Source organism: Apiospora kogelbergensis, assembly GCF_038363985.1.
Source record: "Apiospora kogelbergensis strain CBS 113332 chromosome Unknown utg000003l_segment0_segment0, whole genome shotgun sequence".
Taxonomy (NCBI): Eukaryota; Fungi; Ascomycota; class Sordariomycetes; order Amphisphaeriales; family Apiosporaceae; genus Apiospora; species Apiospora kogelbergensis.
In genome coordinates, this window is record NW_027117420.1 from 694,265 (window position 1) to 709,768 (window position 15,504).

At 52.6% G+C, this 15,504-nt stretch overlaps 4 protein-coding genes across 4 annotated transcripts; 2 read left to right on the forward strand and 2 right to left on the reverse strand.

The window, feature by feature from the left end:
• Nucleotides 1-348: 348 nt before the first annotated feature.
• Nucleotides 349-1,924, reverse strand: PG998_004918 (uncharacterized protein; the record flags this gene model as incomplete). The annotated part of the gene is made up of 3 exons (XM_066871736.1): nucleotides 349-624; nucleotides 697-1,004; nucleotides 1,078-1,924. The coding sequence occupies 3 exons, from the start codon at nucleotides 1,922-1,924 to the stop codon at nucleotides 349-351; spliced, it is 1,431 nt and encodes a 476-aa protein (XP_066731833.1).
• A 2,563-nt stretch (nucleotides 1,925-4,487) lies between these two features.
• Nucleotides 4,488-5,674, reverse strand: PG998_004919 (uncharacterized protein; the record flags this gene model as incomplete). The annotated part of the gene is made up of 3 exons (XM_066871737.1): nucleotides 4,488-4,537; nucleotides 4,592-5,474; nucleotides 5,537-5,674. The coding sequence occupies 3 exons, from the start codon at nucleotides 5,672-5,674 to the stop codon at nucleotides 4,488-4,490; spliced, it is 1,071 nt and encodes a 356-aa protein (XP_066731834.1).
• A 606-nt stretch (nucleotides 5,675-6,280) lies between these two features.
• Nucleotides 6,281-7,046, forward strand: PG998_004920 (trafficking protein particle complex subunit 3; the record flags this gene model as incomplete). Its single annotated transcript, XM_066871738.1, has 4 exons — nucleotides 6,281-6,315; nucleotides 6,375-6,383; nucleotides 6,445-6,667; nucleotides 6,735-7,046. 4 exons carry the CDS (start codon nucleotides 6,281-6,283, stop codon nucleotides 7,044-7,046), a joined length of 579 nt encoding a protein of 192 aa, XP_066731835.1.
• Nucleotides 7,047-11,981: 4,935 nt separating this feature from the next.
• PG998_004921 (Som1 protein) lies at nucleotides 11,982-14,555 on the forward strand (the record flags this gene model as incomplete). The annotated part of the gene is made up of 4 exons (XM_066871739.1): nucleotides 11,982-12,458; nucleotides 12,520-12,683; nucleotides 12,747-14,079; nucleotides 14,142-14,555. The coding sequence occupies 4 exons, from the start codon at nucleotides 11,982-11,984 to the stop codon at nucleotides 14,553-14,555; spliced, it is 2,388 nt and encodes a 795-aa protein (XP_066731836.1).
• Nucleotides 14,556-15,504: the final 949 nt, after the last annotated feature.

The following is a 15,504-nucleotide window of genomic DNA, read 5'->3' on the forward strand; positions in this document are numbered from 1 at the left end:
CAATACAGGCTGTATGTGTATTCTACCACGACCTCTTTTCATCTTGAAAGGACTCCGCCAGCGCCAATGCTATACGAGACAAACAAACAAAACTTCCAACAGGGAAGAAAACCAGGGAGGGACAGTGAGTGGGACAGATAATAAGTTCACAAGGACAAAAAAGACAACTCTTTGCACGAACCCCCATCGGTACGCGCACAAGCAAGCCCACTACCACCATGACAGCACCCTTCTTTTTAAGCCGCCATTTCTACTTATACAACAGTTCATTTCTTGTCGACTCCCATTTCAGGAAACGAGTCGGAAGAGAAATGGTGTGGTATACTTATGATCATCTCATCTCGTTGTTCACCAAGCAGGTCGGTGCGGCATCGTTTCGGCCTCGGAAGGATGAGGCTGAAGAGGGACGTCAGTCAGGGGTGCCATCGAACGCGGCCGGGCCTCCACCACATAGGCGACGCCGTCCTCGGATGCGTACGAAGGCGGTCTGGCGGTCGTGGGCCGGGCATTGTCGTGGCTATTGCTACCCTCTTCACCCTCAGCTGTGCCGCGCGTGCCACTAGTCGGGGGGCGGGGAGGCGACTGCTCGTTGCGGGCCCAGTATATACGGTTAGGGTCGACACGCTACGAGATGATGATTAGAAATTGCTGGGGACGGCAGTCTTCGCGACCGAGGGGTGTAGAAAGAATACATACCACGCTCTCCCTCCATAAACCATAGGCCGGCGGCTGCAACTTGTTCGTCTCACTTTCCAACCCAGCGGCTTCTTCGTCGCGGGCGAGGACGACCCGGATAGGGCGCCGCGGAATGGCGTATCCGCCCGGACCAAACATGTTGGGCAACCTAGCGCGCTCCTGTTCCTCGGCAGTCTGAGGCCGCATGACGAACAAGCACAACTTGATAAGGCCGTGGCAGAAGAAGATGGTCGTGGCCAGAATGATCAGGATCAGCAAAATGGTGAACTCGCTGTTAGTGATATTCTTCGTGAGGCTCAGGGCCAGGTCTAGTGGGCAAGGTCAGCACTTCTTGGGCGAGATCATAGATATCCAGGAACCGAAGGGAGAGCAGCAACTTACAGACAGCCAAGGACGAAATCAGGAGCATGCCTGACACAAAGCAGCGCAGAATCTGATTGCGTACGCGCCGACTCTTAACCCAGGGGAAGCAGTACAGAAACCTCTTGGGAGGTTGGTGACCCGAGGCAGGGTCACTGTGCCTGCCAGAGGATGACCCATTTGTATGACCATGACGCCGCGTCCGTTGCCGGCCCCGATCCGCCATATCCGCGAGGTGCAACTCCGCTGGATCTGCCCCTCGGAAGCGTCGCATGAAGCTGCTTCGTTGTTCGTTGCTGCGCGTACGGGCGGGCTGAGGTTCTTCGACGACAGGCAATAGCTCGGGTTGGGTCTGTTGTTGCTGCTGCTGCTGTTGCATCGATGGCCGAGGCCGGGCTTCCTGCATGGACGACATAGGGCCGCCGCCACCATCGCCACCTTGCTGTCCAAAATCGTGCGGGGACGGGGGTTGGGTGGGCGGACCTGACGAGCCTCTGGTCCAGGTGCGGGCGAGGTTCGGTAGATGCAGGCGCGTCGAGGGCATGTTCGTGAGGTTGATATTGAATCTTGGCGACTTGGGACTTTCGATCTCGCCAGGCTCGAAGCCGTTGTTGTCGGCTCGTGTTCTCGAAAACTCATGTCCACCACCATTGCCATTCTCGTTGTTGTTGCCAGTCCGTCTACCGCCGCTGGGAAACCGTGGGAGTCTTAGTGAAAGCCGCCGTGTCCTTGTTGTCGTTGACTGTGTTTGTTGGCCGCCGCCGCTCTCGACCATTTCTGGCGCGCGTCTGTCCCGTTGCGCCTCCACATCTTCTGATGTCTGTGTCGACGTCCCACGGCGGAACATGTTGGATCCGGGAAGAACCATATTACCGTTACCAATCGGCCAGGGCCTTTCGGTATGATCAGAATCAGTGTCAACTGGGAGTGCAAATCAACATGCTCCCAAATCGTTGAACAACGTGCAGCGTCCTTTTCAAGAGGCTGCTCGGTAGCCGGAATGCTATGTCGTGAATATATTCGAAAGGTGGACAGTGAATCGCGGGACCGGAGGAAAGATGGGCAATGAGACAACTTGAACGACCAGTGGGCGGATAGGGAATAACAATAACAAGACACGGCTCGATTGGTTACACGCGAGTTGGAATATAGTATATCGCCTTGGACCTGTTTCAGGGTTGAAGCTCTCTAGCGAACCAATTCGGGTCTGCCAAACAATATGGTGTCGAGGGGTGTCGGGTACCTGCAGCTCGCCTCGCCGGATGTGTTGATGAATTGTCTTAGAACCTATGAAGCAAGGCGTGTTTGTGTTTGCGTGTGGCTTGTTTCCTTTTGAAAGAGTGAAGTTCGAGCCAGTCGAGAAGAGGGAAAGAACGAAGAGATCGAAACGAAAGGGGGGTCTTGTTTGGTCACACACGTTACAAGCCTTTCGATCCCACAGGAAATAAAGTATAGAAGAAGAAAAGAAGATTAGAGTTGAATGTAGTCGGGCTCCCAGAGCCGGCCGGTTGCAAGGTTCAGTCACACACTTACACACACAAGGTGGGAAAGTAGAAGCGAGTGTCAAAGGGAACTATGTGTGTATGGGGAGGGTGAGTAAGTATAATAGCAATCGGCTGTTGCGTGTAACGACTGTCGGAAGGATAAGATAGGATAGGATAGGAACAGAACCGCCCGCCCGCAAAGGTATCAGTCAATGTCAAAGGCAGGGTAGTTCGTCCGTCATGGGTGGGATGTGGTGTGGGATTACAGGGTGCCAGTCTGGAAACCTTGAACGGCACAGAAACGAGAGGAAACGGTTGGCCGACAAGGGCAAGAACGAGGGAAAGAGGGAAGAAAGAAAAGAAAAAGAGGGACAGGAAACGCCAAGAACGGGGGGAGGTAACCAGGCAATGGAGAAACTTGACTTATTAGTTCACGACGAAAGAAGATGTGTGTAAGATGGTATGGTATGGTATGTACTATAGTTAGGAAAGGTGTCGGGAGAACAAGCAGGACCAGTGCTTTTGGAGCGAAGGGGAACTTGGACCTTGGCAACCATTGGTTTTGCGGCTTACGCCTTTGCGCAATGGAACCACTTCGGGACCACAGACAGGCAACACGACACGGCCGACGAGCATGCAAGCAAGCATGGCACATGGATGGCACAAATAAAAGATCATAGATGCATCAAACCTGGGGTTGCTTAAAGTCCAAGCAGGCTTGGTCTGCTAGTCCCGCGGCTCGGCGTCGCCAAGATGGGCCCTGAGCAAGTCCAAAGGGCCATTCCCTGGGAATGGACTGGACTGGAGGGGGGCGGCTTGGGGCTGTGAGACGCGAAAGCGTGAGCAGGGGGTGGTGGGTAGAAGGGAGGGACGGCAAAGCGAGAAAAAAAGGGGGTTGTTCGACGACGATGCATTTGCCCGGTAACCAATTAGAAAGGAGATTGGTTGCAATGGGAAGAATCTGTGACGGACGGAGTCTGTTATGAGACTTGTTGCAGGGTTCTGGCAGGGGGGCTTTGGCGGCATCCGTGTTTCGACTCGGGGCTGATTCTTGGGCTGATGACTTAACTGGCAGGGGTCGGCAGGGGTCGCTATGCCAGGAATAGTTCATAGCTCGCGCCCTCGTTCATTAGAGAACACACTCATTCCCACAAGCGTAACACATGCATACATATACGATGAATGTATGTATCATTTCAATCCTGTTGGCATGAACAGCGGCCAGGTAGTAGTGAGAATAACGTTAACGCGAATGATGTCAAGGCTCGGGCAACCATCCGTCCCAAGAGGAAGTTGAGATGGTCTAAACATAGCTCCGCTCCTCACAACTCCATCTCCATGCCCACGGAAACAACACAACCAAGATGGCAGGACCCATATCAGCACGAAATCAAACGCCGACTGTCCTGGTCCTTGACGCTTAGAAGCACATCCCGATGAACTTTATCGTCGTGTTTCAAGCATACTCTGTGTGGTATCCAACCTTGCCTCCCGTGCAGGAGTCGCATGGGGTATATAAATCTACTGTACTACTTGATGGTAGATGCCGTCCATGTTTCCAGTATGGACCACCTTCGGCGAGCTTCGTGCATTTCCTGATTCTGCTCCATCTCGTACCGAATGCAATGCTCAGCTGTTCCGCTTCCAGTTCATCTTACTCCCTCACAAAGGAATCACAAACCCAATGAGGGCTGCTCATCTTCCCACCTGCCGTTGATGGCACAATATAATGTGTTATGGACACTTCCATGGACATTGGGCTGCCAAGAATCCGAGTATCCTGACATGGATCCGACGGGAAAATTGACCCTGATTTGGTAGACACGCCGTCTGCACGCGCTATAGGAATTCGCCTAGACTTCCATTCATCTCCCCGTGGACAATCCTGGGCCTGTTTGAGTGAGGCAACATCAACTGGCGTGCCGTTGATTAATACACACGACTATTTCATCGTAATTCGCCCAGAAGCAATCTGCGATCCGAAGAAGCGGAGAGAACTGCAAGTGTGTTAGCAAGCCGCTCGGCCAAGAGGGGAATGAGAAAGCGCTTACTGAGTGGTTCATCATTGGTAATGAATTCGGCACAGTTGACTGTACCCTTGTGCCCAGGAAGTTTATAAAGCAGCTTTCCTGTGTCGCTGCCCCAGATCACTACGGTACCATCACCAGCACCGGCAGCAATCTTCTTGCCGCTCTTGTCCCAACTGGCCTTCATCAGATTCTTCTCAATGCCAACCTGTGCACCATCAAAGGTGCGAAGGTGGCGTTCCGTAGGCGCAAAAGGCCGAATATCCCAGGTCTGGGCGGTGGAGTCGTGTGAGAAAGATAAGAGGGACTGGCCATCAGGGGATACCCTCAAACTCGTTACTGTGTCGTTGTGACCAAGCATCGAGTATACGACAGCCTTTTTCCGCACATCCCAGACCTTGATGTCGTTATCAATGCCACCCGAATAGATCTCGTTTCCGGCTTCCGATACTGCTACCGCAGTGATAGGGAAATCCGTCTCGATGTAGTCGGCGGCATTTTTCGTACGGGGGTCCCATATTCCAATAGTCCCATCATCGCTGCCGCTGATCAGCAACTCCTCTCCTCGTCTACTAATATCCAGAGTGTTGATTATCTCTTCGTGGCCAACATAACGGCGTATCCTTTGGCCTGACGTCAAGTCCCAGCTCGCTAGATGCATGTCGGCCGAGGCAGAGAACAGGATTTCCGAGTCGCGTGACCATTGCAGATCCAAAACCGCTCCCTTATGCCCGCTGAGCATACCATAGTTCTCGCAGTCGCCCCCAGCCCTCCAGAGCATGATGTTTCTGTCCATGGAGCCCGACGCAAGGAGGTGACCTCGGGGATCGAACTTTGCGGCGAAGACCTCGCCTTCGTGACCGGTAAGCTCCATCAATGGCCCCTCGAGATTACTAGTGCGCGGTGCCTATTTGAGTAGGTCAATATTACCATTCAATGTTGCGCAATGCATCGTCACTTTCCACATACAGCTTGTATTAACGTTCCAGCAGCAGATCCGTCCCTGCGGGCGAGGGTTGTGGTTGTTCCCAAATTCTGTCTCTTCGCGACTAGTTGACCAGCACCGCCAGGGTCATCAGACGGACGGCGAGGGCGCTTCTCGGACATGTTGCTGGTTGTGACTTATTCGACGATAGATACTTCGAGGTTGGAAATGCAGGCGGAAGGAAGTGGCGAGATGAGTGTCTTTGGCAAGAGGTAGGATGTTCTGGTGAGTTTCGACGCGTGTTATTATATTTTTATCATCGAGCGAGCCGTCGTTTTCTTGTCGAATCGCGGTAGTAGGTTTCGGTATTTTGTCGATTGCAAACAACTGAGCTCTCTCTCGACGTATCCTAGCTTCAAATGCGTACCTGCTTGTAGCTCCCGCCGTCGCAAAGAAAACAAGTCGGTGGTTGAGATATTCCTCGGCCGACTAAAGTGGGATCTGCCTGAGCTCGGTTCCACTGACCGCCGACCACCGTCAGATTATGTAAGTAGATTATGTAGTAAGAGGGGCCCCCACGATCTCATCTCTCACCGCCTTCAATTACTGCCACTGTGCCGGACGAGTGTACGCCATTGAATGATCGAATGGTCCAACATCGGGGACACGCGTGCATCCCTCGTTTCTTGAAAATAGCAGCGTTGACTTGTCTATGTCTATGATCGGGGACTGTTGTTTAGCTCATTCATGACATAGCGCTTCCACTTCCTCAAGCTCGTCGAGCGAGCATGTCCGCAAACAAGGCAGCCCGAGTGGGCGAAGAGTGAGCATACCAAAACCCCAATATGATTAACAAGATACTGACTGTCCACTACCATATAGGATCTGGAAGTAAGTCTCCCAGCTGGGTCCACCGAATATAATCGCAGCTCGCCTAACACACGAATCACAGAGGCCGCATTGATAAGGTCAACGCCGAGTTGGTGACTCTCACATACGGAACCATCGTTGCGCAACTATGTAAGGATTTTGAGAGCGACTACGTCGAGGTCAACAAGCAATTGGACCGCATGGGTTACAACATCGGCCTGCGTTTGATCGAAGATTATCTCGCCAAGTCCAACACCATGCGACGGTGTTCCAACTTTCGCGAAACGGCCGAAATGATAGCGAAGGTTAGTCGATGAACAGCGCGAGATCCACGAGGCTAGTAACTTACTTGGGTTCATATACTCTCTCTAGGTCGGATTCAAGATATTCCTCAACATCACCCCGACAATTACGAACTGGACAGGTGACGGCAAGCAGTTCTCCCTAGTATTCGAGGAGAACCCACTAGCCGACTTCGTAGAGCTCCCCGATGACGGAAGATCACAAGACGAACTTTGGTATTCCAACATCTTCTGCGGTGTGCTCCGTGGTGCACTGGAGATGGTGCAAATGCAGGTTGAAGCCCATTTCATTAGCGATGTGCTGCGAGGCAACGACACCACCGAAATGCGGATAAGCCTGATCCGTTATATCGAGGACGAGCTTCCTCCGGAGGATGACTAGAATAAATCATAGGCGCGTATGGGAAGTAAATGGCGTTTGTTCGACTTTCGCGCAATACAAGAAGAGCCAGTCATATTGGTATTGAAAAGTACGATGCACCAATATACAAAATCTGGAGCATTGGCCTTTGGGGCATGCCGTCTGAATGCGGACGGAGACGATGCTAGACCGGGGAGGGGTGTCTCCTAGCTGTGGATATTTACTGCATATACCCTTTGCAAAACGCGCCTCAAGTTCATCCCGGAGCGCAGATGCATGCAGCCGATAGTTCTCCTCGGGTGGCGTCCATCGAACGATTAGCATCAGGCGTCTGTCGTCTCGATAAGCATTAGTATGTGAGATATATCTCTCGCTCAAAAATACCAGTTCAACGTCTCAAATGCAGTATGTCTCGGCACCATTGGGGTTGGTGGCGTCTCCTTAACACCTACGTACTCTTGACTTATTGCGGATTGCTAGTGCATATGTTGGACCTGCTCCAACCTCAGCCCTCCCGCGACATCGGTAGTTCTGTTTAGCAAATATGTTTAGCGGTACGCGCCGCTTCCTGCCGATCCCCGTCCCCGTCATGTCCACTTTCTGCTCTTCAGCACCCGGCGGGATCTTGCAGGAGCAATTGATGACTCGTAGTATGTGCGGATCCCTGGTGCAGCTCAATCTATTTCCTGCCAGAATAGGCAACACGGGCGATAGCTGGGGCAGCTACTTGGCTCTGATTGTGAATTTTGGCCGGGGGGCACTTCTTGAATTTTGAACAGCGATTAAGATGCATGGTACCTGCGTTGGTGATACTCCAGGCTGGTTAAGGCTGAACTGGGGGCTGGCCGGATTTACGCTGCATGCACATCATCATCTTTATCACATTGGGGGTTATTAGTCATGTCACTAGGAGGGGTCAACTGCAAATGATCTCCTCCCATTGATGCGATCGCTACATAGACTGTAAACTGTATGCATGTATATGCGTTGAAGAAAGGGACATATAAAGCAAACTATTGGAAACGCAGTATTTGTATATCTCTTACCCCAATCCAATAGTTGAAGATCATATTCCCCCCAAGGGCCCTGAGAAAACCCGGGAGGAGGGGGTTCATTACATAGATACCAAACAGGCCTGCAAGCCTTGATTCTCTGCTGGGAAGATACTAGGAATCACAACCTTTTTTAACGTTAAGTGGGTGGTGGGCCAGAACCACGGCGCGTGTCGATCCCCAGCACCCCGATGGATGCTCCCACCACCCACATATATCGTGACATTTGATGGCATGATCTAATATGTAAAGGGAAGCGGAAGCAATCGCTAAAATGCGTGGGGTATCCATCTTTATGCGCGTCAACCATTTGGTTGTTATCTCTCAAGCTCTCTGCCCCTTGGCTGCTGGCTTCTTGCTTTTGACATCGTCTGTATAAAGATAGAGGCCACTGACGTTGCACATACATACACGTGCTGTAAGCGCATGCGGCTCGGATTTCAACATAGCACTTATGCATGTGCGTACCTATGGTAGGAGCCTGGTTTGAAAAGAAGAAGGCGGGAAAAACTGTTGTGTCTGCTGACCTGCTGACGTCGGGGATGTAAGACGGATTTAAGGTTAGGAGGACGTTGGAGGATGGATATGAGGTTTCGATTATACCAGCCGCCGGTTCAACAATTGTGAATGTTCGCATGGCTGCCTACGATATCCTGGATATGCCTGAATGTTCCCAATGGGTACCTAGTAATACGATCTCCTTGCTACCTTACTCATACTCCTAGTACTTGTAATAAGAAGGATAGAAGTTACCCCCAATGTTCTACCAGCGGAGTTGGAGATGTTCCAGACGCCGCACCTCGTGCATCAGAGCTCCAAATCTTAGCGACATCTCTCTCTTTCTCTCTGCGCACCAGCATGATGCATGATGTAGGATGCAATAACACCGACCTGTGGCCACGTAAAATCCGGTAGATTGAGCCGTATCTGGACCAAGGCTACCTGCGGCGCAATTAATGACAATCAATCTCTGTCTCTCGGAGTAGTACGGAGTAAGGCTCTTACCTAATTGCTTGAGGCTTCCAGAAGACTCCTCGGTCCAAATGTATGTAGCTCGTTATCACGAACCTGAAATTTGATGTGGTGTTGCCAAGACTATTTGCTGCCTTAGCGGCCTGAAGTGTGGATACCATGATGAGAGCTACGCAGAGATGACGGCGCTAATGCTGTGAAACCGTGCCTTGACCGTTCTGAAAAATGCGCACAGTTTCCGGCCAAGCTCCTTGAAGCTTTCTGAGAGCATGCAAGCTGTCTGCCCTGTCTCATCTCCCCCCCATCCATCTGGTTCCAGTCGATCAATCCATTTGATATCTGGCTACAGGACCTACTTTCGCCATTTGCTATGGATATACAACCGTAGATGTGTACGCCATGTAGGCTGTTTGACATGCGCCCGTAGGCATGAATCAACCATCTTCATGTAGCTTATATTAGGCCCCGTAGTGGCGACTATGTAGTAGTAGTAGTAGTAGTGGTGGTGGTGGTAGTGGTATATGCGACTAAATGTACTTCCTTAGGTGCTTCTCCTGAAGTGAAGGCTGTGAAAGTACTGGCCGCATCACCCGCGCTGCTGTTGGCAGTTGGACCGTCAGTTGTAGACAGAACCAGCCAGGACTTAGATGGATGCACTCATGCTCACTGACTGAGCCCACACAGCATCAACCCAAATTCTTCACCCACCTTCCCTATTATCTAACCTCACCACCTCCCATGCTTCTTTGTTCCCCCATATCTTCTCCTGCGTTAATGTCCTGTCTTGATGTTTGTTGCTAGCGCAGCAGCTGTCTGCGATCCGACCTTACCGAATTGGCCTCTTATAGTGGGAGACAATTAGCATTAACCCGGCACGCCTTACAAATCATACGCCAGTCTCAGGTACCTTTCTAACGCCTACCACCTATCGCCTACAGAGCCAGTAGCCAGTCAGGCCCAGTTCTCCAGGCGGCCTGACAGAGCAAAAAGACGGGAGCGAAAGCCCAGCGCAAACCGCCCTCAACGACTAAACCGTTACGGAATTCCTTCTGGTGCCATCAATCCCCTTCTTTGCCTTGGCCGAAGAAAACGAAGAAGAAAGCGCAGCAAGGGAAGTAGAAGAAAAAGTGAGTACATACGTGCGTACTCCCGAGTCGTCTTTTTCTCACTCGGGCAATATTTGATTGTCACCGCCGTGGTTCGTGGCTCGTTGTGCAACCCGCCCAAGCTCCAAATCCCGTCTGTCCAGTGCCAGTCGCGCTATCAATTATCCTGGCGGTTGATCTTTTTTTCTGAAGGGTGAGCCCGAACCTGACCTTCCGCCCATTTACCAGCCCCCCCGTTCCCCGTCGCGCCCATTTTTCCTTCCAATTCCCTCCTGTAAGTCCCAGCACCGCACCACCCTGTCTGCTTGCTTCGTACCCATCCCCTAGGGACATTCTCCAGAGCTGAATGAGCGGGACGACAACAACGACTGCTGCTGCTGCTGCTGCACGACACTGGATAGAGCGCGAGAGAACCAGAAGCCGGACAGAAAAGAGTCGGAAGGATATCTGCTTAGCCATTTGGCCTTCATCTGCCCCTACTTTAATTTTCGTCTCCGACTACACCCGCCGTCCATTCAATTGATCGGTCGACTGGTCGAGAAGACTCGGAAAACCAGTTCAGGCAAGTGTCTGTTGGCTATCTGCCGTGTCGTGTCGTGTCGCATCATATCACATCACTTTGCATTCTATCGCATCTCTCCATTTCCGCGCCGCACCTGCCTGCGCCCTTTCACAACGCCGGTTCTGATCAAGCGCGACCTTTCTTGTCCCCAGGTCCCCTCTACTCGCCAGACCCCATCCCGAACCGCGACTTGGCCACGCTTCCCGACCGGCCACGGCCACAACGCGCGGTTGTTGATCTATAATCGGGGGTGCCTCCCTCAACTATCGCCAGCTCGCTCCATCGCACCACTCGCGGTTGTCGCTGGTACGACCACGACTTAGGATTTCGACCTGTCTGCTGACCATCTTGTGTCGCGGCTGTGTGCTCGCCACGTCCGCCCGCCCCCCAAAAATTAGTCACCAAGCTCTACGCTACCGCCCCCAACTTACTTACCCCAGACCTGGCAATCATAGCAAGTTGACCTTGACCCTGGGCCTTCCGCCTGTATACTTTTTTCCCACCTACAACTGGATCTATCCGATTGTTGACCGTCTGTCGCATCGTACCTGCATCCTGTCTGCACCTCTCTTATTTTCCTCAATTTTTACCGTCGTTTTGGTCGGGCAAAAACACGTCTTTACACTCTCCTGGTCTCAATCTCCGAAACGTAGCTGTTAGGGAGACTGGGGTCTGATAGGCAGAGTCAAATCAAAAGCCCGTCCTCCGTTGCCTTTTTTTTCTCCGACCGATACCACCACACATACATCCAACACACAACCCACTTGCCCTGCCGCCTTCTTCCTTCAGCTTGCAAGGCCGCGCAGTTTAGTTTCCGGGAAACACCTCAATCCTCAAATCGTTCTCGAGCGTTGCGCATCCCTCCACGATCTTGACGATAACAACGACATTTGGACGACGTCACTCTATACTCATTGTCGCTCACCGCGCCACCGACCAACTCAATCTACCCCTTTCGCATTTCTGACAGGACCAAGGACTCGCACGCACCCATCGCGTCCGCGAGTCTTGCATCCACGCTCTCCCGTCATCATCATCGGCGCTACACCATTATCGACAAGCTCGATATTGTTTTGGGGGCTTCATTTGATCTGTTTTCGCATTTCAGACACGGACTAAACGCGTTCTGAGCCGAGATACAAACCTTGCACCCACGACCCTTGTTCGATCAATCGCAGAGCTGCCCATCGACTGCTCGCTTAACTGATCAATCCTCACGGATGACCGCAGACGCAGTCTGCTTTGAGCTCCGACAAATAGGACCATGAACAACGTGAACATGGCCAACATGGGCGCCATGGGCGGGCCAGTCGGCGGTGCACCCATACCCATGGCTATGAACAACGGCAATGGCGCGCTGCCGGCTCAGCCAATGCAGGGAAATGATCGTAACCACCGGTGCATGCTCAACACATATATTTACGACTACTTTATGAAAGAAGGCATGTATGATTGCGCGCGCTCTCTCCTAAGGACGGACCAGCCGCTCAACGTATCCAAGGATAGCCCTGGGAGCCGACGCGACGAGAACGGGAACGCTTTAAATGGAGTATCCGACGACTCGATGGAGATTGATCACAAGCACGACGTAGACTCGAAGGATCTTCCCACTCCCTTGATCGCGTCCTCCGAAACGTGTTTCCTTTACGAGTGGTTTGGTCTCTTCTGGGATATGCATCTGGCTCAGCGTAATCGTGGCAACAACAACATGCAAGTGAGCCAATACATCAACCACACTCAGGTATGTAAACCCATTGAAGCCAACATCGTCCGTTCCTCACATTCGCTAACGGGGACATCAGACACAAAATAGGTTAAAGCAGAGCCAGCAGCAAGAACTGTTGCGCAGTATGCGCCCAGACCAAGCCGGCGGTATGGCGTTCAACCCCATGATGCGCAACATGGCCAACGGCATGCAAATGCCCAATAACACGTTGGCGAGGAAAGCCATGGCCAATAACCAAAAGTAAGAACCCTGACTTCAACATATATATATATACCCTAATACGTATGTTAACAATATGCTCAGCCCTCAAATGATGCTTCAACAGAAGCAAAACCAGATGCAGCGTGACCCCTCGGACATGGATGGAAACCGCAGGCCAGCATCGCCTGGATCCGCGGAAAATGCGCCCTCGCCCAACAAACGACCCCGCCTGGAAGGCAACACTCCCTTCAACCCACAGCAGGCAGCCATGATGCCTAACGGACGACCACAGCAGGGCATGCCTGGTCAACAACAGGTCAGCAATACTTCAACCGCACAGTCACAAGCCCAGACCGCCCAGCTGCTCATCGCCAACAACATAAACCCGAACTCACTAACCCCTCAGCAGTTCCAGAACTTCCAGAACCAGCCCCCTGCCAACCAGCAAAAATCCATTGCCACATACGCGCAGAACATGGCTGGTCATCATGGCAATCAGATGCCAAACAAAGCCATGGGTCCAGGGGGAGTCCCGCAGGGCCAAGGTTCGCCCATGATGAACCAGCCCAACGGAGCCGAGCTTAACACTTTCTATAATGCTGAAGGTCTCGCTGGTGCTCAGCTTGGCCGTGGTGCCCCGGGGAATCCCCAGGGTGGTGGTAGCAACCATGCGCTACAGGACTACCAAATGCAGCTGATGCTACTGGAGCAGCAGAACAAGAAGCGTCTCATGATGGCTCGACAAGAACAGGACAATCTGGGTGGTAGCATGCCCCGCGGCGACGGTGCGGCTGGTCCCGGAGGTCCTGGAGGTCCTCCCGGGCCCAACGGTCAGCCCTTCCCCGATGCTTCCCCGCAAGGAGGCAGAGCAGGCGCTTCGCCGAACCCAAGCGAGCAGATGAAGCGCGGTACTCCTCAGATGAACCCTGCTGGTATTCCATCACCTCTACCTGAAGGTGGTCAGTCTCGTGGCTCCCCCAACCCTATGAGCTTTATGCCTCCGGGTGACCCCAATATGGCACCCCATTTCTTCACCAAAGGCATGAACGGTATGGAAGGAAACATGGTGCAGATGAACGGTGGCGGTATGCGGCCGCCAAGCTCACACCCGGGCCAGACCTTCAACGGTGGGCAGATGAACCCACAGCAGATGATGGCTGCTAGACAAGGGCAACCAGGTCCTGGAGGCCCACAAATGCAATGGCAGGGTCCCAACGGTGGCAACCCCATGGTTCCTCAAGGTCCGCAGGGCCAAGTTCAAGGAACACCACAACAACGTGCCATGCCTCCACCATCAGCTCCGGCCCCTGGCGTCAATGCGAATGGCCGGACGCAGCCGTCGTCACCGGCTCCCAGCAACGCGGCGCCACCAACGCCTCAGCAGTCTAACAAGGCCGCCCCAAAGAAGAAGGACGCGAAAGGTGCCAAGGGCAAGGTAACTATCATCCAGCGGTGTACCCCTTTGAATTTTTTGTTACTGACAATGCTGATCCCCAGGCGGCTGCAAAGAAGGCCAACAACGCAGCAGGTGCCACTCCGGCTGCCGAACAATCGCAGGAACCCGAACCTCCCACTCCGGCAACTCCCATCACCCCAGTCAATCCTGGCAACTTCGCCAAGAACGGGCCGAATGCTGGTGCGGGTCAACCGGCCCCCAATGCTCAGGCATCTGCTCCGGCCCCGGCTCCCGTCGCTCCTCCGGTGCACGCGGATCCCTCACAGGGCTTTGGCATGGACAACCAGGGAGCCATGGACTTTGGGATGGAATTCGCCAATCCCCTTACGTCGGACAACGTGCTCCAAGACTTCGACTTCGACTCATTTCTCCATGACGGCGACGGCGGAGACGGAGGGTTCGATTTCAACCCGTCGACTTTCATGGAAGGTGCTGGGGAGATTGGTGCCGAATAGTCTTGGCCCTCTTCCCCTTAGCTACTGTGAACCAGTCCTGCTTTCCGCATCTCGCGCGTCGCTAGCCATGGTGGAGTTATTGGTTCTCTTATCTTGGTATTGCATCTACTCTCATCCGTTTACCGCGGACCCCATTCATATTCATTGGGCATGTCAAGGCGTTGGTCGGCTACTTGCGAGTCTCGCATTGTTCTTGGCGGCTGCGAAGGATTCTCATGTGTTGGAAGGGAACAAGACACGACACGAGCTTCATGTTGCAAAAGTTGTTTCCATGCGCCCAAAACAAAAATTTCTCCAATTCCCCCGTAGATCGGCGTCACTGATATGGCTTTATCTGGACTTTCTCTTTTGTTTCGTACATCTGCCTTTTTCTATACCAGAACACACAACACAACACACGCACACATTTAACGCATACACAGCCTAGCTGGGTTCAGTCTTGGTCAATGACGGACGGACTATCTATAGCCGGGAGGATTGTTTGGGTTTCACTAATTAGGAAAGTGGACAGAAAGTCTCTTGATTGAGTGGGAAAGATCGGGCAAATTTTCTGCTGTTTTTTATTGTATTTGATAGAAAAGGAGGAAGGAGTTTTATTTCCTCCTCGGAGTGTGGGGAAGCCAGAGAGAGTGGGAGCGAGAGTGAGAGGGAGAAGGGAAAGAGGGAGGGGATTACGGATACCTTTTTCCTCCTTTTTAGTCTGTTAACTATCTCCTCGGGCTTGTGAGATTATTACTGTTACTGGTATCGATATTAGGCTTACTATGGTGTTTGAATGGCACAGCTGATTACGATGTTCACCTATAATGAATGACCTCTGCGCGTCATGACTTGAGGCATCCTTCACCCTGTGGTGTGTGGTAAGGAGTCCCGGATTGGGCCTTGCAAGGATTCGTTCTGGGGGCGAGTGAATAAAGGCCAGAAGCTTGCATCGGCACTCTTTCGCTAC